Source organism: Mirounga angustirostris, unplaced genomic scaffold (assembly GCF_029215605.1).
Source record: "Mirounga angustirostris isolate CCGP_5_RB_7025 unplaced genomic scaffold, mMirAng1.0.hap1 SCAF_9, whole genome shotgun sequence".
Taxonomy (NCBI): Eukaryota; Metazoa; Chordata; class Mammalia; order Carnivora; family Phocidae; genus Mirounga; species Mirounga angustirostris.
Genome location: NW_026991717.1, coordinates 62,933,841 through 62,955,285, shown reverse-complemented (window position 1 = coordinate 62,955,285; position 21,445 = coordinate 62,933,841). Strand labels below are relative to the sequence as shown.

Sequence of the window (21,445 nt, the reverse complement as noted above, 5' to 3'; positions counted from 1 at the left end):
TGCCATAGGTGCAGTGAACAGCTGCCCCACAAACCCCTTTCGAGCAAGTATTGGGTTCAACCATAACTACCTGGTAGAATCTGACCACTCTAAGTCTGCCTAAAGGGGCCCAGGTGGCCTGGAGGTTCACAGCTCCCCAAGAGGGAGGGGGCACCTTTGCACTAGGCTCTTCTGCTGCAGCCCTGAGGATGGAGACAAGGAAGGGCCACATCTGGATGGGGGGGTGGAGAAGAGGGGTGACCTCATTTTCCAGTGGTTGTGGCATCAGGGCCGGCAGAAGGGGAAGTGAATCCCCTTCAGGCCCAGAAGTGGGGCCATTCCACTGGGCTCTTGAAGGGACCTCACCCTGGGGTTCAGCTCCCAAGAGTTTTTCCCCCAGGCCATTTCATTTCAGCAGCATGGTCCCCCTGCCCCCCCATTTCTTGGCTGTAGAACAAAGGCCAGGTTTAGACAGGAAATATTGGGACAGGGTTCTCTTTAGTAGGAGTAAGGAGAAAAATAAATAAACTTCATAAAGTCAGGAGAGAAAATGATCCTGACCTCATCAGGCAGGCTGAGTGGGGGTACCTACTAGGAAGTACCCCCCTCAGGCCTAGGAGAGTGCCCCAAAGGCGTTCCTTAGCCCTCCCTACTAACCAGAGGCCCAGTTGTCTCAGCAGACTGCTGAGGCAGCTTTTCCATGCCAGCCTCCCATCCCCCACAGGCAGGAGGCCAGGGAAGGGACCTCAGCCTGGGATCCTGGAAGCAGCCATCCCCAGGGAGCTTGGAGGTAATGCCAGGCTCTGTATCAGGGAACTGACAAGGAGGCCAACTCAGGACAGGTCTGAGAAGGGGCCTCACAGCAAGAGGGTTTGGAGTTCGGTCCCGTTTGACCTAGAGGCGCTAGAGTGGAGGTTCCAGGGAGCTAGGCCTAGCCCTCCAGGTAAGGACAAGGAGTCGAGAGTGGGGCACCACGAGCTGCACACTAGGGAAGGTGGAGTGGGGCCAGGACCCCATTTCCTGCCTCCTAGTCCATATCCTTTTGCCCTCAACAATTTTATATTTGACACTTAGAGGCAGAGAAGAAGGATGGAGTAGGAAGTCAGATTGGAGAGGACCTCTAAACCTCAGATGGGCCCCTGCCCTGAGGGTACCTGGTTCCTGCCTCCTCTTCTAGCCTGGCTGTTGAGGAGGGAGCTCCAGAGTCCAAAAGAGCCCCCACTTCCCACAGCCTTAGAATGCTAGGGTCTTTCCTCCTGCGGGGATGGAGCCTCATCCCAGAGAAGAGTGAATGTCCTTACAGAATGTCCCAGTAGGATGAGGGCATCAGAGGTGGCTCTCCTGGACACCCGCCTTTGCTGTGAGTGGGTCCTGCTCACACAGCTCCCCGAAGTCCTCACAGGGCCTCTCAGGTTGGTCCTTGGTCTCAGAGGGTAAGCAGTCCCTGAGGCAGGCCTTCACTGACTCCTTCACCTCAGCCTCCAGGCCCTTCATCCTGGCCTCGTACTCGGCCAGCGCATCCTGCTGGAACTGTGGGGACAATAAAGACCACCACCTGGCTCAGGAGGGGGCCAACTGCCCACTCTCCCTCCCCTGGATAGTCAGACAAGGAGATGCCCTGTCCGTTCAGCTCTCCCAGGAGACTGGGGTAGGAGGTGAGGGGTAGTGGAGACCATCAGGGAGCCTCTCAAAGAAGGGGGTGCCAACCAAGCAAAGAGATCTGTAGAGCTGTCTCATCTTAAAGGGCCGCAGGACCCCGTGGGAACCAGGGCCTGTAGCCCACCAGTGAGGGGTGAGTCCCCTTCCTGCCCCCACCCATCTCCCGACTGGCGGCTCCCTGGGGCAGGCCAACTCTGCTGGCGGCCAGGGTGGTAATCCCTATCACCTGCTTTTCCATCTCCCGGATCTGTTCGAGGCAGGCCGCCTGCTTCTCCTCCAGCTTCTCCTGGTGCTTCTCCAGGTTCTCTGTCATCTGGGTGAGAGTGAGAGGCAGGCAGTCAGGACAGCACAGATAGGCAGCCTGGCTTGGAATCCAGCTACAGTCCCAGTTAACCAGCTGTAAGACTTGGGACACATTTGTTAACCTTCAAACAGTTCTTTTAAATGTGTAAAATGAAGATAATAGTCTGTCTTGCTGGGTTGTGCAGGAGACAGTTCATGTAAAGCACCTGGCTTAGAGCCTGCCACAAGGTCGGGATTCAATAAATGGACCCCGCAGCCCCCCTCGCCTGGTGGCCCCAGCTCAGCCAGCTGTTATTGTTGCTAATAGTCCCAGGGAATCCCCCCTCACTCCCTCATACCCACCCACCCACCCCAATCCCATCTTCTCCTGGCCAGTTAGCCCCTATCATTTCCATCCAGGTCAGCTGGCCAGAGACAGATCCCTTTAGGCTGGTACCCTAACCTCCACACAAAGGCCAGAACCCTGGGATAGCCTGGGGGCTCCTCCTCCCCTTCATTGCCTCCTCCCATCCCCAGCTGCATGGGCCGCTCTGGACTGTGCATCTCCTAAAGACAACATAAAGGCCTGGGGCCTCCCCATCCCTCCTATGTAGAGGGTGAGTGTGAGTGTGTGTGTGTGTGTGTGTGTGTGTGTGTGTGTGTGTGAAGGACACAGCTCTTACACACCTGCTTAATGACCTGCACCACCTCCTGGATGTGAGAGTTGTTAATCTCTCTCTTCAGCCTGTTGGGGTGATCAGAGTTTCAGAGAGGGCAGGAGGCCCCTTGGAAGAGTTGGGTAAGACCAAGTTTCTTCAGGGTGTAGACAAAATGAGGACTCCACCATAGGAGCATAACCAGCCAGTGGGGGTAATCGTGGGGAACTAAGGAGGACGTGAGGGGCTGTTGGGAGCTCCAGGGGCCGTCTGAGGAGAGGGCTTCCTCACAAAATTGCACTGTCCTTCACGGCGTGCAGAGAGGGAAAGCTGCTGTCCCAAGGTTTCACCCCCCTGTGTGTATGATTAGTTTTCCCTGAAATTCTCCTCTGTGCTCAGAGTGATGGCTTCTGTGTTTGGCCTAAGGAGGACCAGAGGTGACAGAAATAGGATTAACCTTCCAGCACCAGGGGACAGGTACATCTCTGGGAAGCGAGTCAGGATCCACTTGCAGGGAGGCCCCTTCCCACCTAGAGCGGTCCCTGCTCAGACTGGCCCTGGAGTTTGAGTCAAGGGCTCACCTTTCCTGAGCCATCTTGTCTGAGGTGACTTTGACCATGGCCTGAATCCGCTCCAGCCTCTTGGCCTCCAGCTTCTTCTTCATCTCTTTGGTGTCACTGCAGAGAGACAGGCATCAGGGAGATGTTCCGTGGGGCCTGAGCCCTCCCGGGAGGCGAGACTCAGGTACGGGTGGGAGGCAATCATACATCTCCAAGGTCTCCTTGAGGGTCTTCAGCTCCGCAGCCTGCTTCTCTCTGGCCAGCTCCATCATCTTGGCAATTTGCTGCGGGGTAGTGCAGGGAGAGGCTTAGCTCAGAAGCCCTTTGCTGTGCGGAGGTGGGGGGTGGGGGTGTTGGTTGGGTTGTGCCTCCCCCCTCCCTCCTCCCCCCTCCCCCAGGCACCTCAGCCACGTGCTGCTCCTTGCGCCTCAGGATGCACTCGTTCTGCTCCTCACCCTGCTGCAGCAGCTCCAGCTCCAGCCGGTCCTTCAGCTCGCGCGCACGCGCGGCCGCGCCCTCGGGGCCCTCGCGGCCCTCGCTCGGCGCGGCGCCGGCGGCCTCCTCGCAGGGCAGGGTCCTGCGGAGGCCCCGTGGGGACAGGCCTTGAGCCCTCGGCCGCCCCCGCCCGCCAGCGCCACCGCGGGCAGAGCCCGCCGCCGCCGCCCTTACCTCTTCTTGCGAGAGCCCTTCCCCGGGCCGAGCCTGCGGCCCCCGCAGCCCCCCGCGCCCGGCGGCCCCAGCTCGGCCAGCTGCGCCGCGCCCCTCTGCAGCAGCTCCTCCCAGCGCCGCGCGCCGCGCCGCTCCAGGTCCCGCAGCTCCTTCTCGTGCCGCCGCTGCAGCTTCACGACGCCCTTCAGCTCCCGCAGCTCCTCCGGGCTGGCGGTCCGCGGCTCTGCGGGGGCCGGGGTGAGGTGCGCCGCCGCCCGGGAGCCCCTCCCCACGCCCCTCCAGGAGTCCCGGACCCTCCCCAGGCTCGTGCCCGAGATCACTCGGACTCAGCAGGCCTTACCCGCAGCTTTTTTCGTGGTCTCCTCCTTGGCCCTGTACCCGGCAGCTGCAAGAGCCACAGGGTGGGCTGACAGGTGCCCCGGGGGGGTGGGCCCCCTGGTTCTGGCCGGCTCCTCCCTGCCCCCTGGGGGTGGCTGTTTGGGCCCCCTGCAGCGCACTTTCCCAGCGCTAAGGCGTCCGACACAGTCGTTCCCATCCCAGGTGAAAGTCTGTTTTGGGGGGATGTTCCTGTGGGTACCGCTGGAGAGGTCGAGGTCCTTGCAGACTGTGGGAGGACCCTGCAGTGCATACCTGCAGACCCGTTGCTCGTCGGGGCCAGCGCCCCATTGACCGGGCCGACAACTGGACTCCCAAGTGGAAAGGGTTTCTGTGTAGGGAGAGCAGATTAGGAACAAGGCGCCAACAGCTCTCTCTGTCTCTCAGTCTAGGACCCTGCCCCCCTCCCTCATCTTCCCTCCGAGAGGGCAAAGCTCCTGGACCAGGCAACACAGACCTCAGGCAGACCTCCCATGGCTTCCTTGAGCTTCAAAGACTTCTTATCATGGGCACTGAAGAACTTGATGGGATTGGCAAGAGCCACGGTGAGATCTGGGTGCATAGGGGCATCATGGGCCTGGTATGGAGATGAGCCTGGAAGCCTCCCCCATCCTCATCTACCCCAGGCTACCTGTCCTGCCCCACTCTGGAGGCTGACTTGAGGAGGGGGAGGGGGAATGGGTCACCTACCTGCCCAGGTGTCAGGTACATAGTCCTTCATCTCCAGGAAGACAAAAAGTGCGGGCATGGTAAGGGGCATGTTGCTCTCGCTGTGTAGGCACAGATGGTGGTAGCCTGTCGGGCATGACGGGGTGGGCAGTAAGCCATGCCCATTGCCACCCAGCACAGCTCGGGAGCAGCCCAGTACTCAAGACCTCTGGCTTTAGAGGCAGAGAGGCCAGAGTCTGAGTCTGGTTCTGCACCTTCCTGGTTGTGTGACGTTGGGCAGTTTACTTTAAATCTCTTGAGATTTTCCTTAGCTGTGAAAGGGGGTGAATAGGATCTACTTCATGTGGTTATTGTTTTGTGTGTGTGTGTGTTTTAAGATTTTATTTATTTATTCGACAGAGAGAGACAAGTGAGAGAGGGAACACAAGCAGGGGAAGTGGGAGAGGGAGAAGCAGGCTTCCCGCCGAGCAGGGAGCCCGATGTGGGGCTTGATCCCAGGACTCTGGGATCATGACCTGAGCCGAAGGCAGACGCTTAACGACTGAGCCACCCAGGCACCCCTCATGTGGTTATTGTTAAGATTAAGTGAGAATGTGTTATAAGCCCATAACTCATTTTAAGTGCCCGATAAGTATCAGCTACTTGGGAAATTGCCCCAGCAGTTCGAGAAAATTACAGACATTCTGTTAGGTGGGCAGAGGCCCCACCTCTCTCGGTTTCCTGTTCTTGCCACAGTCCTCAGGGCTGATACATGAGAGGGTTAGGTAAGGTCGCAGGGCCACCTCCCTGAAGCTGCTGCACCCTCTGGACAGGCTCCTAACGCTGGCCTTGGTCTCAGACCGGGCTAGCAACAGCAAAGAAGGACTCCATCCTTACCAGAATTCAGGGCATTAATGGGGATGATGCGGTGTCCAAGGAATCTGTTGCCTTCCTCCATTACAGCCACCCTGAGGGAGGCCAGCTCAGGCATCAAGATCTAGGGAGAGTTCGGGACAGGACAAGCTGGGGAAGGGAGAGAGTGGCCAAGCTACCCACCTCCCTGGCTTCAGAAGTCTTAGCGTCAGTGTGAGAACATGGCAAGTGTTACCAGATTTGGTGAGGACAGAGGACACACTCTAGGCCACACACATAGGCATCCTCTTAGCTCATGCCCGGGCTGGTCCACACAGGGGAGAAGGGCTGGCTCCGTAGCCCAGGGCTCGGGGGTCCTAGTGTAGAAAGTCCTGGACAGCCTTGCCAATGAGAATCCAATCAGGGCAAAAGACCCCCCCGGACTGGGACTCTATACCCTGAGACTCTGTATCCTGGACTGGCCGTTCACATTTCTGCCTCTCATCCTAACATGAACACACATGCACGTGCGCACACACACACACACACGGATGCCCACATAAAACTTTCTCACCAAGTAAACTTCTGTAAATGTGGATTTGGGACTCTTAAAATTAGGAGGGCACAGGGTGACGGGTAGGGAGAGGAGGACGATCAAGGAAGTCCCTTTATTTAGTTCCTTTTTTCTATGCGTAGAAGCCAAGAAGTAGGGGCAGACCCCAGCCCCTGCCCTGCCCTAGCTCCCCACCTTCTCAAAGACAAAAGGCTCCTCCTTCCAGACAGGATTGATGGAGTTGGCGCTGGGTGACAGTTTGGTGCGATAGCGCCTCTTGGGGTCCCCAGGAAGGCCAAACAGCTCCACTTCCACATACGTGCGCACGCTGCGATCTGACAGGAACTGCCCAGAGATCACCTGGGGGCAGGGACCGACGGGAGGCCAGCCTCAGCTCGCCTACCCGAGCTCTTGCCTCACATCTGGGGCCTCTAGCTCCTGTAGCTGAAGCATCCGTTCTTGGCTACTGTGAAGAGCCCCATCCAGCTGCAGCCGTGTGGCTCAAAGGTTACAACTAAGCTCTCAGCAACCAGGTGCTTCCAGCATTCAGGGAAGAAGTGTGGCCCTCCTCACCTCCCTCCCCAGGCCAGGAAGGAAAAGAGCACACTCCCCTAGGGCCTGGGGCTCCTGCAGCCCCACTCTGCCTACTCTTCTCCCCTCCCCCACCCCAGCCTCAGCCCTTCCCCTTGGTTTCCATGGGGACCAAGAGGCAGCCTCCAGTGCTGAGGAGGAGGCAGTTTCCAAGGCAACTTGCTACTGCACGAACTGGCTTGGGCTAAAGTTTTCAGGATATCAGGGGAGGGGGTTGGGAGTGGAGGGGGAGAGCTCCTGTATCTCTCCTCAAGACCCCAGCCCTCCTGACCACTCGTCCACCCCAGGGCCTTGCCGTAATGGAAAGGGTGGTGGCTACAACCACATCTATGCGGTCCACCGAGAAGGGGTTGAACTGCTTGTCAGGCCGCCGCATGAACTCATGCTTGAGGAGGTAGCCACTCTGCCCGTTGAACTCGAACAGCGCCATGTTCTGCTGCATGGGCAGGTCTGGGGGGACAAGGGCACTCAGTGAGGAAGGCCCAGCCCCAGGTCTGCACCCAGTCTCTATTTCCTACATCCCCCAGCCTCTCCTGTCTTGTGGAATGGGGAGCTTGGGTGGACTGGGAGGATGAGGGTCTCTCATGACCCAGCCTGCTTCCTTAGGGTTTCTCATCTCTCAGGAAGGCCCCACAAGCTGGAGTTAGCGGGAGCAAGGCCACGGCTGGGCTGTGCCTCACAGTGGGAGTGGAGGCCGGTGAAGCTGGTGTTCCTATGGGCTCATTCAGGCAGAGCAGCCAGAGCTCGTGCCAGCACGCTGGCATCTTCACGTGCGTCCTCGTACATGTGCCATCATCTAGGCACGAGCCGATGCATTTATATCCCTAACCGCTCACATGCCTGCATGTGCAACCAACATCAGGACCCCTGGTCGCTTCTAAAGCCACCCCCCCAGGAATGGGGTGAAGGTAGGAGAGGCAGGCGGCAGGGGAAGATTCTTAGGGGCCTAGGAGTACCCTCACCCATCGTCTGGAAGTTGAGGGCAACCATCTGGCAACCGGCATTCCAGAACATCTGGGGCATGTAGTTGGAGGAGTCCATGCGGGTGCCCTTAGGGTAAATGCGGCTCATCTGGCGCTTGTTGTAGCTGTCCCAGAGTTTAGGAGCTGGCCCAAGGCCGTCCACACCAGGAGGACCCAACAGCTCCCTCTGCGCGCCCTGTCCCCAGGCCTTCCCCATCCCGCCACCCCAACCAGGGACCCTGGCTATGGAGGCCTCAAGGATACTCCACAAACTGCACTGAGGCCTTGGAAAGCAGGTCATAGGCCTTGAGCTCTGTGAAGGACGAGATGACGTAACTTCGGTTCTTCTCTGTGTGAGAGAGAAAGGGCAAGGGGACCATGTCAGGCTGGCCCCCCTTCCCTCCTCCCTGCTCTCCCTCTGGGGTAGCTCCCTCCAGCACAGAGATCCCTCCAACCTAGCATTCCCACTGAGGCCCAAGGATCGAAGGGGCCAAGCTGATGTGCAGATCTGTGTGGGTAACGGCGCACTGCGGGGTAAAGGGTGTGCTTGGGAGACCTGCACGCGGATGGGGTGTGTCCTGGAGAGTGAGGGGCACATGCCCTGGATGGCACAGAGAAGGGGAGCCCAGGGGGTCAGGAACATGCGATGATGTGCAGAGAGTGAACACACAAGTATGGCTGAGGGGTGGGGGCGGGGTGGGAGGTGTACACCGGGGGTAGACATGGCACGGGTGGGCACGGGGGGTGGGTGGCTGCGGACTGCGGGTCCAGGGATGAGCAATCGGTGTGGGAGACGCATATACGGCACGAGTGTGTGCAGAAAGAGGTATTCACGTTGGGGGCACGCACAGCTGAGAAGAGCGGAGAAGCTAAGTAGCATGGCTGTGCACAGGGAGGGAAGGGTGTGAGGGCCAGACGTGCCCTGGCCAGTTTCTCTGAGGCACCAGTCAGCCCCGGGAGCCACAGAACCTGTAGGAGGCTGTAGGAGCCCGGGGTCACTAGAGCTAAGATGGCCTGTCATAAGTGGCCGGCCGGTCACCGACACACTCCAGAGCTTTCGGGTTGGTGCCAAGTTCCTCAGTACAGCAGTGGTAAACTGGGAGCCACTGCCACTTAAAGAAGCCCTTTGCCTGGCTCTTTCTATAAATAGGGCCCCCGCGTCCAAGGAAGGGAGGATGCCCCATCCCCTTCCTCCCACCCACCAAGCAGCTCTGCTGTCAGGACATACTTCTTAAGGGTCTTCTCCTGAATCTAGCCTAGTCTCCAACTTACCATCTTCCTCCCACCGCATGCTTACTTACGGGCAGAGAACTCAAAGGATATGAACTTGGTGGGCTGGATGTAATTCACTAGGCTGGACATCTCCTCATAAGCTGTCACCTCCAGGCCCGCTGTGCCCTAGGGAGGAGAGGGGAGGGTGGAGAGGGGGAGGGCAGTACCCAACCCAGGGAGGTGGCCCCACGCCCGCGCCTGGAGGGCTCTGCCGTGGAGATAGCAGAAGGGGCTCCGGGCTGCCCCCTACACACCTCATCCGACTGCATCTTCTTGATCTCCTCCTCGTCCAGGTTTCCCGACTCCTCCTCCTCCTCCTCTTCCACCTCTTCCACCTCTTCCACCTCTTCCACCTCTTCCACCTCTTCCACCTCTTCCACCTCCTCCTCCTCCGGCTCGGCCCCTTCTTCACCAGCCCACACTGCCACACACCGCACCTCCGTCAGCACTGGGACCAGGGTCCTTACACATCCCCTCCAGGCCCAGCCCCTCTCTCCCCCTCTAGATGCTCCCCCACCCAGGCTGACTCACCTGTGTCCTCACCCACAGAGGCGGTGGGGGAGCAGCTGCCCTCAGTGCTGGGGGCTGCTGGGCCAGAAAACTGGTTCTTTTTGTTCTTGATGAGGATCTTGCCTCGGAGATCCTCAGGGCTGGGCAGGGGGATGCCTGGTTTCAACTGTGGGAACGGGGAGACGGTCAGCACCATCTCCACACCTTCAAGGGGCAGCCTCAGCTCCTTCATATCAAGCTGTGTTCCATCTGCCTTGCCTGCTTCTCCAGCCTTGCCTCCCACCGTTGCCCCCATCGTGTGCCGCACTCCTGCCGATCCAACTTATCCAATTCCTCAGACAACACTCTTCTCCCTCACCCGCCTCAAATACCCTTTCCCCAACTCTCACCAAGATAAATCCAGTTTCCCTTTGGATTCCAGCTTGCCTTCTCTTCCTCCAGGAAGCCTTCCCTGATGCCCAAGTACTCCCATAGCAGCCACTGGTTGCAATGGCCTGGTTACTTGTCTGTCTCCCCACTAAATGTAAACAACCTGAGGGCTGGAACTGGGTCTTTGTCACTAACATAGCCCTCAAAGCCCAGCACGGAGCCTGACACATGGTAAATGATAGGATCCTGGCCCCACAATCTTCCCAGATAAATCCCAACATCTTCTGGGGACATCTGCCTCCTTAACCTGACCCCCACACTGCCCCAGGCCCCCAGCCCCCAGGCCCAGATGCCCCATAGCGAAGTCCACTCACCGGGAACTTTTCCAGGGGCTCTGTGAGCAGCATATCCCCAAACATCATCCGGCAGTACTCGGCCATCTTGGCCTGTTGGCGGGGTCTGCAGGGAGCAGAAGTAGGATAGGGTTCAGCAGGTCCACCCTCCTCTTGTCCATTCTTCTGGGCCCCTGACCCAGGTCATCAGGGGCACAGGGGGTCAGGGAGGCGGGGACATAAGCAGGAGAGCCTGGGGTCCCAAGGAGCTTGTGTGGAGGCCCAGAAGAGAGCTGGAGGGCATGACTAGAGGTAGGGGGGAGTTGGGGGAGGGCAGCTCTCCAGAAGAGATGGGGATGAGGAGAGAAGGAGGCTGAAAAGGTCTGATACGCACGAGTCCACATGGTTTTCAAATGACAGGATGACAGGATAGGGGGAGGTCTTAAAGGCACTTTCTGCAATGGCTTCAATTGCTTCCTGGAGGAGAAGGGGGTCAGGTGAAGAGGAGGTCAGTGGCCCAGCCCCCCAGCAGCACCCTTCCCCACTTCCCAGTTTCAATACACACAGAACTGGAGAGCCACTGTGGTCCCCGTCTCCTAGGGTCCCCTCTGGTCCCCTCACTGGTCTGAGGCCTCGCAGCCATCCCTCCCCTCTGTTTCACCCGCTCCCCCATCCCCGCCCCCTGGGCCCTTCCTAATGCCACTGCCACCAGCTACCACATAGGAGTCTCACCTTGAAGTAGATGTCTGTGGTCATGGTGAAGCCATGGGTGATAATGGGCTCCTCGTCAGGGGGCTTGCCCTTCCAGCAGTCCAGCTCCACACAGCGGCAGCCAGCCAGCAGGACCTGGCGGTACATCTCGGCCGACGAAAGGCCAGAGAACTGGCCGGCTGAGCCAGAGCAGGGAGGGGGGAGGCAGGGGCTCGCTCAAGGCCGGTCCCGCTCGCCCCAGCCCGCTCCCACACAGTCCGTCCTTTTGCAGCCTGAGGGCCAGCCCCACAGAGGGATGGATTTGGGGAACAGGAGCCACCCCCCACCCCCAGAAGAGGAGACGTCACGATGAGGTCACCCCAGGTCACCTGTCAGGTAGGTGTTGTGTGAGGAGTTGATGAAGTAATGGCTGAGTGGCTGCGTCATGTCCTGGTGGAGCAGCAGCTTGTCCTGGGCCAGCACGCTGTTCTCGGGCCCGCAGAGAAACCACACCATGCCCTCCGGGGAGAGCTGGCCTGGGGCGGGGAGCAGGGCAGAGCTGTCAGGCCTGCAGACCCTGGGCAGAGCGGGTCAGGCCCCAGAGGGGAGGGGCTCCCTGAGTCCTCACCCCTCTGCACGTTGATGCCACTGGGCTCATACTTGTCGATGAGGCCCCGCACCTGGTCAGGCCGTGCCGGTGGAAACAGCAAAGAGTTCAGACGGGGGTCCCTCTGCTTCTGATTGATGAACTTAGTCAGGTGCTCCTTGGTCATGTAGGGTTTGGCCTTGGCGTGGCTGCAGGCCAGAGAGGGTTCAGGTCTGTGGCCCCCGGGCTGGGGAGCACGGACAACCGCCTTCTCCAGAGAAGCCACCTAATTCCCGGCATGGCAAGCGGGATTTTAGCCAGCAGTCCTTCCCCATGCCCAGCCCAGCCGAGGAAGCTCACTAGGAAGTGAAGATCTCGTCTATTTCTGGCCGAGGACAGAGGCTCATGAGGAAACTCTTGTAGACGGATTCTGGGAAGTCCTCAGGATTGATGGCATCGTTCTGGGGGAATAGTCATCCGATCATTCCTGTACCCACCTTCTCCACGCTAAACACCACAAATGAGGCCCAGGCCTGTGTAAGGGAGCCTGTCAGAGGGCGGGCTCAGGGTGGGCAGAGCAGCATCAGTCAGGCTCCTGAGCACCCACTTTTCAAGGGGCTGGTTGCTGAGTAGAGAGCATGCTTAGCTGGTCTGCCTTGCCCCTGAACTTGGACACTGGCTAGTCCCTTGGCTGGGGCAGGATTGGAACTAGGAATGACCACAGGGGGAAGAAGAAGAGGTTAGAAGTAAGAATGTCTGCTGCCAGAGCGATGGGCTGTCTTCTTCCTTCTTTTTTTAAAGCAGAGGACAGATTTTCTAAAAGAGGCAACTGGAATGGAAACGATGCACCTAACAGCAGAGCCCCCAGATGCACGAGCCAAAACGGACAGAACTGAAGGGAGAAATGGACAATTCAACAATAATAGCTAGAGACGCCAAGAAGCACCAGGAACAACAACAAAAAAAGACAAACTGGACTTCATCTAAATGAAAAACTTTTTTTTTTTAAAGATTTTATTTATTTATTTGAGAGAGAGCACATGAGAGGGGGGAGGGTCAGAGGCAGAAGCAGGCTCCCTGCCGAGCAGGGAGCCCGATGCGGGACTCAATCCTGGGACTCCAGGATCATGACCTGAGCCGAAGGCAGTCGCTTAACCAGCTGAGCCACCCAGGCGCCCAAAATGAAAAACTTTTATGCTTCGAAGGATAGCATCAAGAAAGCGAAAAGACAGTCCACGGAACAGGGGGAAATCCTTGCGAATCAAATATCCAGGAAGGGACAACTCAACAATAAAGAGACAAATAACCCATTGGAAAGGCAGTAGATTTGAATAGACATTTCTTCATAGAAGATATGCAAATGACCGATAAACACATGAAAAGATGCTCCATCTCATTAGTCATTTGGGAAATGCAAACCAAAACCACAAGGAGATACCACAGGACGAGACCAATTCTTTTTTTTTTTTTTTTTTTTAAAGATTTTATTTATTTATTTGACAGAGAGAGACACAGCGAGAGAGGGAACACAAGCAGGGGGAGTGGGAGAGGGAGAAGCAGGCTCCCCGCAGAGCAGGGAGCCCGATGCGGGACTCGATCCCAGGACCCTGGGATCATGACCTGAGCCGAAGGCAGTCGCTTAACCAACTGAGCCACCCAGGCGCCCCAGGACGAGACCAATTCTAAAAAGACAGTAACAAGTGCCGTTGAGGAAACAGGACCTTCATACGTCGCCGGTATGATTGTACAGAGGTCAGTCACTTTGGAAAACGGTATGGCAGTTCCTCAAAATGTTAAATATAAAGTTGCCATGTGACCCAACTATTCTGCCTCTAGGTATAGAGAGTGAAAACACATGTCCTGACAAAGTCAAGCACACGAAGGTTCGTAGCGGCATTATTCAAAATGGCCAAAGAGCAACCACAACCCAAAGGTCATCAGCTGATGAACACAGAAGCAAAGGTGGAACCTCCAAACACTGGGATATCACTCAGTGGTGAAAAGGCATGACGTGCCGCTCCAGGCTACAACATGGAAGAACCCTGAAACTCTTATGCTAACAGACTGAAGCCTGATATCAAAGGTCACATAGTGTATGATGTCCAGGTTGGGCAATGTTACAGAAATAGAAACTGCAAGGAGATTGATGGTCTCCGGGGATTCTGTGCCTTTGCATTTCATCCCAGAAAAACCCATTAAATGTCTTCCAGGATCCTACTGGAAGGCCAACATCAGGCTTAGATTGGAGCTGGAGCAGAGGGTCTGAACAAGAGAGCCAGACCATATCTCCCTAAGACTGGAACTTGGACCCATCAGCTCCAAGCAAAGAGGGGTCAGTGACTCCTACTGGGACACAAGGAGAGCTGACAAATAAGGAGGACAGCCAAGGTGGGAGCTCAGGAGGCAGGAGAGAAGGAGGGTAGATGTGTAGCAGTCGTCCTGGTTGGGGGCCCTCCGCAGGAGCCCGTTCCCACGCTCTCTCCAACCCCATGCTTTCATTCCTGTGACCGATGGCATCAAGGGGCACCAGCTCCGTTGAGCTGTGACTTGAGGGGGAATAGTCTTCCCGGGCCCCATGTGGACAGGTGACTGATGAGGTCTTAGTTTTATTTACTTATCGCATTGCAAATTCTTATCAGGAGACAAAACCCCATGGGGTGCAGGTGGTGCCCTACACAAAGGCTCTGGCCAAGGGGGCACAGGAGTCTGAAATCCACTGCCCTAGCCAGACACAAACCCTGGGCTCAGGGCTGTATCTGCCCAGAGGGCTCCTTTTTGTAATCCATATAAGGCCCCTCATGGGGTGACCCTGCCTACAACTTGTAATTAAAAATTACTTAATCAGAAGGGAAAAAAATAATGTTTCCCTGTGTTGAGCTAAAGGCTGTGTCCTGGCAGCTTCGACTCTTGGTCTGTTCCCCTCCCCCACACTCTGCAGAACTAACCCCTTCCCCACATTTCAGACCCCTGCAGGTTGCCTCCATCCCTGCTGACCTTATCTCGCTCCTCTAGGCGAGAACATTCACTCTCAACGTTCATTCCAAGGCTAGAATGGGAATGTACCCATCCCGGCTGCTTGCCTTAGAGGCAGTCCACCAACCACTGCCCCCCACAACCCCCCAGGAGTAGGCAGTATAGACCAAGCTGCTCTGGACCCAGGCATCTCCTCCACACTCCCTTGGATCTGTCTCTGTGCCTAGTATCAGAAGCCAGTGCTCTAGGGTTAACTGGCTTTTCGGGCTGTTGGCTAGGCTGCGCTATCGTTCCCACCCCCGCCCCACCCTAACCAGGCTTGGCCAAGTTGGCCTCTTGTCAGAGCCAGCTCAGGTGAGGGCTTCGGCTGGGCCGGGAGAACCACTCACCTTGCCTTTTGGGAGGTGGCAGGCGCTGAGGGCAGCTTCCACCCGCTTGCGGTCAGCAGGAAACATCTGGAAAAAACTAAAGGAGCAGAGAAAGGCACCAGGCAAAGAGAGGGGTCAGACCTGGAGAGGGAAGGCTTTGAGGAGCTGGGTGGAAGTGTGGGGAGAGAGTCGAGGAAACTCACTTTTTCACAGGAATCTTTCCTTCGGGGTTGAGCTGCATCTTGAGCTTTACCAGGCTAGTGGGGCAGAAAGCAGCTCATCAAGGCCCCAGGGGCTGGGGCACGTAGCCCCGCACACCAAGGCCGGGCAGGCAGGCACTTACATTTTGTCCAAGAAGGTGTTGCGGGAGGCATTGGCTGTCAGGGGGTGCTTGACCAGGGCCAGCACATCTTCGGCCCAGTTCTGCAGGACCCCAAGAGCACAGCCATCAGACCCTGGCCACACACGGGTGCCCCCACCCCCTGCAGCCCAGACCTATCCCGCAGGAAGCACAGGCTACCCCAGGTGCCCAGGCCCAGGCCTGAGCCTCCCCCTTCTATTACCCCCTCCCCCACCCCTCCCTGGCGCACCTTGCCCACGTTCTCCTTGTAGGAGACGAAGTTGTGGAAGGTGAGGTCCACCATGTCAGGGCCAGACACCACAGTGAGTGTCTTGAGCAGGAAGTTGTTGTCGGGGAAGTCCATGTTGAAGACATCCCGGAGCTTCTGGCTCTACAGCAATCCGTGACACGGTTAGGATCAGCAGTGTGCTCCCAGCCCCAGCCCACTGTGCCTCTCCCGGTCCCTCCCCACTGCACTAGAACTGCGGCCGCCTAGGGTGGAATCCCATCCCCCTGGGAGGAGGCACAGGCCTCAGCATCTTGGCCTCCCTGACCCCAGGGGCTGGAGGGGGGCGGGGGTGGGAGAGCCCACCGAAAGAGATGAACCCAGCAGTGTGGCTGGGTGTGCTGAGTATTTTGTTTGCCATTTTTCGTTTGAAGATGGATTCTTAGCTCCCAGTCTCATGGAATCCTCTTTCCCACCAAACCCTTCCTCCAATGTTCCTACCGGCATTAGACAAATATAGGCAAACGAGATGGGGAGGGCGGTGTGCATAAGCAATACTCCCAGACAGTCTGGGGTGCTCTGGGGGGCAGGACCTGGCCACACGACATCTCTGTCCAGGGTCCCCTGGTACCAAAGCTCTGGTAAGCTCAGGAGCTTCCTCAACTCAGGGAGGAGGCCCTGCTGCCCAGCCTGGGGACTCTTCCCTCATTCCAGAGACCAGGCTTCCCACCCCCACAAGAACCCCAGCCCTCGCCCCACGGAGCTTGTGGCCATGCTGAGCCTGGGCTGCCACTGGGCCCACCTACCTTGGGTATCTTGGCAAACTTCCCAAAGCGGGTATCCCTGATGCTGGTGATATCCAGAAAGTCCATCTCCTGGAGGGTGCCCCAGCAGGAGCAAAGAAGGGATGTGGAGAAAAAGGTCAGTGAAGACTGAAGAACAGAGAGGAGAGAACTTCCAACACCCCTTCACATCTTGGCCAACTGCCTTCTGTAGATGCCAAGACTTTCTGGGGTGGCCTGGACCCCAACCTTCTCTTCCCACCAATCAGGTTCTCCCTATTCATGGTGAGCCTCCTCCCTTCCTCTGTCCATTCCTTCCCTGGCCACTCAACTGACTCAGGAGCTGAGGTCTGCAGTCTTGCCCACACTCTCCTGGACTCTCCCCAAGTGCCCCCGTCCCCTCCCCACCTCCCGGTGCCGAGACCCTTCTTGATCTCTCTGAGCCCTCATGTTTCCCAGAACCACAGGCAGAGAAGCAGCCTTTTCCCCTTCCCTCTCCCCAAGGGATGCTAAGGCTGGAGCATCTTGGCCCGAGGCAGCCAGGGCTGGAGTGCCTGCGCCCTCCCTCCCAGAGCACATAGCCCCTGCCCACAGGACCAGAGGCTGCCAAGGAGCCACCCTGCCACGTCAGTCTGTCCTCCCTGGGCATTCACACCTCTACCCCTGCACTATCGAAAGGCTGCTTGGACTTGATGGATCATCAGGAGCTCAGGTAGGGACTGCCTCACCTTACTCTGATATGTCCAATATAAGTAGTAGCCCTTGGGATCCACACGGAGGATAACCGGGGAGGCTATTGTAGTTTCCTATAGACAGAAGTGGTCAAAAGAAAAAGAAGCCAAAAAAGACAAATAAACAGAAAAAAGACGGAAGGGGTCAGCTCTCTGCTCTGAGACGTCAGGCCAAGCTTCCCTGGCCCAGGCCGGGGGTTTCGGAGCTCACCGTCTCCCCGGGAGGTGGCTGCGCAGGGAATCTGCAGGCATATTCTTGGTTCTCCAGACCTATGGGCTAAGCACAAGCCTTAAAACCTCTGAATCAGGGGTGAGGAGGGGTAGAGAATTAGAGATAGCATTTCTGAAAGAGAGGAGGTTTCCCCTCTAAACCCCAAATAGAGGTTCTTCCTCTAGACCCCAAACAGGGTCTTGGCCCCCACCTCACCCTGTTTTCAAGGGCCACAGCTCAGCCAAAGGGGTAGAATGTCTCTTCGCAAGACTCAGCGCCGCCACCCAGGAGAACTCAGCACAGTGAGAGCTCAGAGCCCAACTCCTGCGCCTGCATCCGAGACCCTATACAATCCACCTGTTACCTGGCTTCCCACATGCCGCATCCTCCCCTCCACAAACCACTACCCAGCCAATCCATCCAACTGTCCCATAGGCACCAAGCGCATTCGAACCTCCAAGCCTAAGAACCCAATCCTCCCCTGCCTGAAATATCTTCAGCGAGTACCCCCAAGTCTCCCCTCTTCTGAAAAGCCTTCCCTGAAACATGCTATAACAGTGTGTATGTGGTTTGCTCAGCTAGAAGCCCATCCGGAAAATCCCCAAGGGCTTGTGGACTCCAGGGAAACCAGCCTGTGCTGTAGCATAAGCTAGACCATAAGCTCATGTGCTAGACCATGAGCTCAGTGCTCCAAGTTTGTGGAAGAAGCCAGTGAATGATCAATGAAGTAGCTTCTAAATTCTTGTTCCACTCACAGAGCACACAGGCTAGCCTTCATTTTGATGGTCTTTGTATGCATATAAAACAAGATGTAAAATTGAAATTTCCAACGAGGCATGGTAGTTGCTGCACACCAAACCCGACCAAGTGCAGAATTTGCAAAGGAGGGGCCCCTGGGTGGCTCAGTCGTTAAGCATCTGCCTTCGGCTCAGGTCAGGATCCCAGGGTCCTGGGATCGAGTCCCTCATCGGGCTCCCTGCTCGGCGGGGAAACCTGTTTCTCCCTCTCCTGCTCCCCCTGCTTATGTTCTCTCTCTTTCTGTGTCTCTCTCTGTCAAATAAATAAATAAAATCTTAGAAAAAAAAAAAAGAATTTGCAAAGGAAATGGTTAAAAAAAAAGGGTTCTCAGATCAGGGATGGTTAGAGTCTGGGGTAAAGAACACTTTGTGAGGGGACTAATTTTGGAGAAAGCTGTGTTGTGAGCTCCACTCCCTTCCCTCCCCAAGGGAGGGTTGGCAGTGCCTGAGCCCTCACTTTATTTTTTTTTTTAAGGATTTATTTATTTATTTGAGAGAGAGAGAGTGTGAGACTCCCCACTGAGCGAAGAGCCCTATGCAGGGCTTGATCTCACGACCCTGAGATCATGACCTGAGCCGAAATCAAGGGTCGGACGCTTAACCGACTGAGCCACCCAGGTGCCCCCTGATGCCTCACTTTAAGCCTAGTGAGGGGTTTCAACTATACTTAGAAAGCTTTGGTCACCCCTGCAGTTGTGGGGCAAAGCAGACTGGGGTCTGACTCCTGCCCAGGAAACCGAGTGTTGGAGGCATTGAGACCCTGGTTGTGCTAGATGAGCCCAAACCCCAGAGTCTGTTGGGGCAGTGAACACAAGAGTATGTGCTGGGGTCCAGAGTGGGCCCATGGGAAAGAGGGGCAGAGTCCAAAGCTACAGGAAACTAAAGGTAGAAACTGGATCCCAAGGGGCTGAAGAAGTAATTTTGAGTGACCTCCCGCAATAGAGATGGCAGAAGGATCTTTTCGTAAGGGACCACCAGCTCAGCGGGGGTCTCCTCACTTTAAGGAGAATCCTCAAAAATGTCCACCAGAGAAAGAATAAGCCTAACATTCTGCCAGGCTCAGAAAGCATGAGCCTGTTGATGATAGCACCCATTCAATTAAGAACTTCAGTACCCATCTCCCACCTCCCTGCCTGCACCCCATGGTGGGGAGGGGGCTTGGAGGAAGATCAGGGAATCCTGCCGCAGGCCTTTTCAGAGCACCTACAGCCCACCTAAAACCACTCCTAGAAGGAGGAGGGCGGAAGATGTCATCCAAATTAAGATTGAGTTTTAAATTATAACTCGTTTCTGAAATAAGACTGGGTTTTCTGAGGAAAAGTGACCATAAGATTGTCTATTACCCAAAAGCAAATGGAATGTCTTGTGACTGGCTGAGTGCCCTTCCATGGGCAGGAGAAGAGCTTCTCCCACCAAACACATTGTAAAGGGACCATGGGAGGCAAAATTAAGTTGGGAGTTGGTTACATCTTTTGCATTGTGCTTATTCAACATGACATGACATATTCAAGTCCTCTGACAACTGGACTAAAGGCATTCTGAGCAGAGTCCTGTCTCACAGGTGCATATGTCCTGTGACTAGGCTTAGAAGATTCCTGCTCCTAGAGGTCAGGATCCTGGGGCCATGGCGCGACCTGCCTCAGGGAGGGGAGTGGGGCAACAACCAGCTTCACAGGTAGTGGCCTGCAGACAAGGCCATATAGCATGCCCCCACCCCTACTGACCCTCTTGCCCAGTCAGGTTACACACACTTCCCAGAGGAACTGAGAGAGGCCACTTCATTTTTCATTCTGAGCCACTTCCCTCATTCCACAGTCTCTTGAGACCTGTCACCACCATGCCACATCGCCCACACCACTCGTAGGGAAGCAGAAATCGTCTAACCAGGGGCCTCCTACCCATAGTCATGGCAACCAGATTACTCAGCCTAGTGCAGCCTGGAATGGCCAACAGCCCCAGGCTGCCTTAACTCACAGACCCAGACTCCCCTTGTAGCCCACCTGTAAGGAGAATGAGCCAGCCCTGTAGGCCTCCTCTCCCCGCAGAGCCTTCCTGTTTCCTTCCTGGGACCAGCCCGCTGTGATTCTGTTAATGGGCCTGCCTAGCAGCCTCACGAAGGACCCCAAAATTGTTCTCTTGCCTGCCCAAGAGAATCCCTGGCCTGTCACAACACAACATTTTCAGGGACTAGGAGGACCAGAGTCTGGGAGGCAGGCCCCAGTCTGAGAAGGAAGAGACAGCAGAGACGGAGGTACAGGGCAAAGCAGTGGCTCCCCCCCTTTCCTTGCAGACAGGCGGGTGGTGGGGAGCTCGGCTGAAAGCAGCCAGCAGAAGCAGAAGTCGATTAGTTCCTTCCTAGTCCCCTGGGAGCAGAAGCCTCGGGTTCTCCGTTAGGGTCCCCCAGCCTTTTATGGCTGCCCCACGGCAGCTCAGGGGAGAAAGGGGCCTCCCTGGACCAGGGCAGGGCCAGATGAGGAAGAGCAAGAGTGGGGCATCTCTGCTAGGAGTAGGGGCCTGGCTCACCTCTGCTTCTGGCCCTGCCACAGCTTTGGGGCACTTTCCTCCCACTCACGCTGAGATCAGGATCCCCCCGGCTTGTCTTGGGACTTTGGGGGAGGACAGACCCAGGCACAAAGAAAGTCCCTCCGGTGAGCACCCAGGCGGCCCACCCCCCTGTCAGTCCAGACGCAGAGCCCTAGCCCCGGCAGTCCAGGGATGCATGCTTGGGGCACATACCCTCACCCCCAGGTTTGTTTATCCAGGCAGTTGTACCCACTGCCTGGCCAAGCCACACCGGGCCGGTCCCAGCAGACATAGACCAACCCCCTCCCAACAAAGCCCCTAACAGCAGGGCCCCCCCCCCAAGTGCCACACTCACATCGTCCCATTTGATGAAGCGCTCCCCTTGGCTCAGATAAGCCTTCACCTTGGGGGGCAGCAGGACAGGGTTGAGCAGAGACATGGTGCTGAGCGTCCCTCTCTAGAGAAGCTGGCCAGGCCCACGCGGGCAGGAGGAGGGAAGGAAGGAAGGCCGGCTGGAGGTGAGCCAAGCTGGGCTCACATGGCACCCGCCCTGAGAGGGTCCGGAAGTCTGGATACTCTTAGAGCCCACGGGTGGCCGTGGCTGGCGGCAGAGCTGAACGCTCTGGCCAGAGGCCCATCTGCCTTTTAAATCGGCCTCCTCCCACCTGCCTTCAGGCGGGGTAGGGGGTGCTGTGGTCACTGTTCCTGCCCAGGGAGGTTAGGCTCCCCTCTGCAAAGCCGCCCCCCCTCACCCGTGCCTCAGCACTTCCTGCTCAGGGCTTCCTTCTCTGTGCTCTTCAGGACTGAGAGGCAGCTTCTGAGGCCAGTCTCCCTGGAGCCAGGGCTGGGGGGCGGGGGGGTGGGGGGCTCAGTCCCAGGGGTAGTCTCCGGTCAGATGAAGCTGAGGGGCTAGAGAAGGAACAATATGGGGACCACGTGGGGATACTGT

The 21,445-nt window shown here is 57.0% G+C and overlaps 1 protein-coding gene across 2 annotated transcripts; it reads right to left on the bottom strand.

The window, feature by feature from the left end:
- Window positions 1–458: 458 nt before the first annotated feature.
- On the bottom strand, window positions 459–21,213 carry PLCB2 (phospholipase C beta 2). 2 transcript variants are annotated; one of them, XM_054513613.2, is made up of 33 exons: window positions 20,852–21,213; window positions 17,177–17,242; window positions 16,963–17,040; window positions 16,259–16,327; window positions 15,477–15,617; window positions 15,230–15,309; window positions 15,090–15,143; window positions 14,908–14,983; window positions 11,906–12,006; window positions 11,588–11,754; window positions 11,349–11,495; window positions 11,002–11,159; window positions 10,664–10,746; window positions 10,312–10,396; window positions 9,590–9,734; window positions 9,313–9,479; window positions 9,088–9,184; window positions 8,051–8,135; window positions 7,787–7,911; window positions 7,120–7,274; window positions 6,429–6,593; window positions 5,726–5,825; window positions 4,871–4,975; window positions 4,638–4,732; window positions 4,436–4,511; window positions 4,146–4,190; window positions 3,806–4,028; window positions 3,539–3,713; window positions 3,344–3,420; window positions 3,158–3,253; window positions 2,608–2,665; window positions 1,865–1,951; window positions 459–1,509 (listed from the first exon to the last, which is right to left on the bottom strand). In XM_054513613.2, exons 1-33 carry the CDS (start codon window positions 20,933–20,935, stop codon window positions 1,306–1,308), a joined length of 3,669 nt encoding a protein of 1,222 aa, XP_054369588.1. In that variant the 5' UTR covers window positions 20,936–21,213; the 3' UTR covers window positions 459–1,305. The 2 variants fall into 2 exon arrangements, with proteins under 2 accessions (XP_054369588.1, XP_045756316.1); XM_045900360.3 differs by lacking the exon at window positions 17,177–17,242 and having other exon boundaries at window positions 20,852–21,212.
- Window positions 21,214–21,445: the final 232 nt, after the last annotated feature.

What these genes read in the sequence shown, in the direction of transcription:
- PLCB2 (XM_054513613.2), bottom strand. Translation starts at nt 20,935, where the DNA reads ATGTCTCTGCTCAACCCTGTCCTGCTGCCCCCCAAGGTGAAGGCTTAT. An exon ending in TTTGAAAACCATGTGGACTC is followed by an intron (nt 10,397 to 10,663) that starts GTGCGTATCAGA and finishes TGCTCCCTGCAG; the next exon opens with ACCCCGCCAACAGGCCAAGA. An exon ending in GACCACGAAAAAAGCTGCGG is followed by an intron (nt 4,029 to 4,145) that starts GTAAGGCCTGCT and finishes CGGCCCCCGCAG; the next exon opens with AGCCGCGGACCGCCAGCCCG.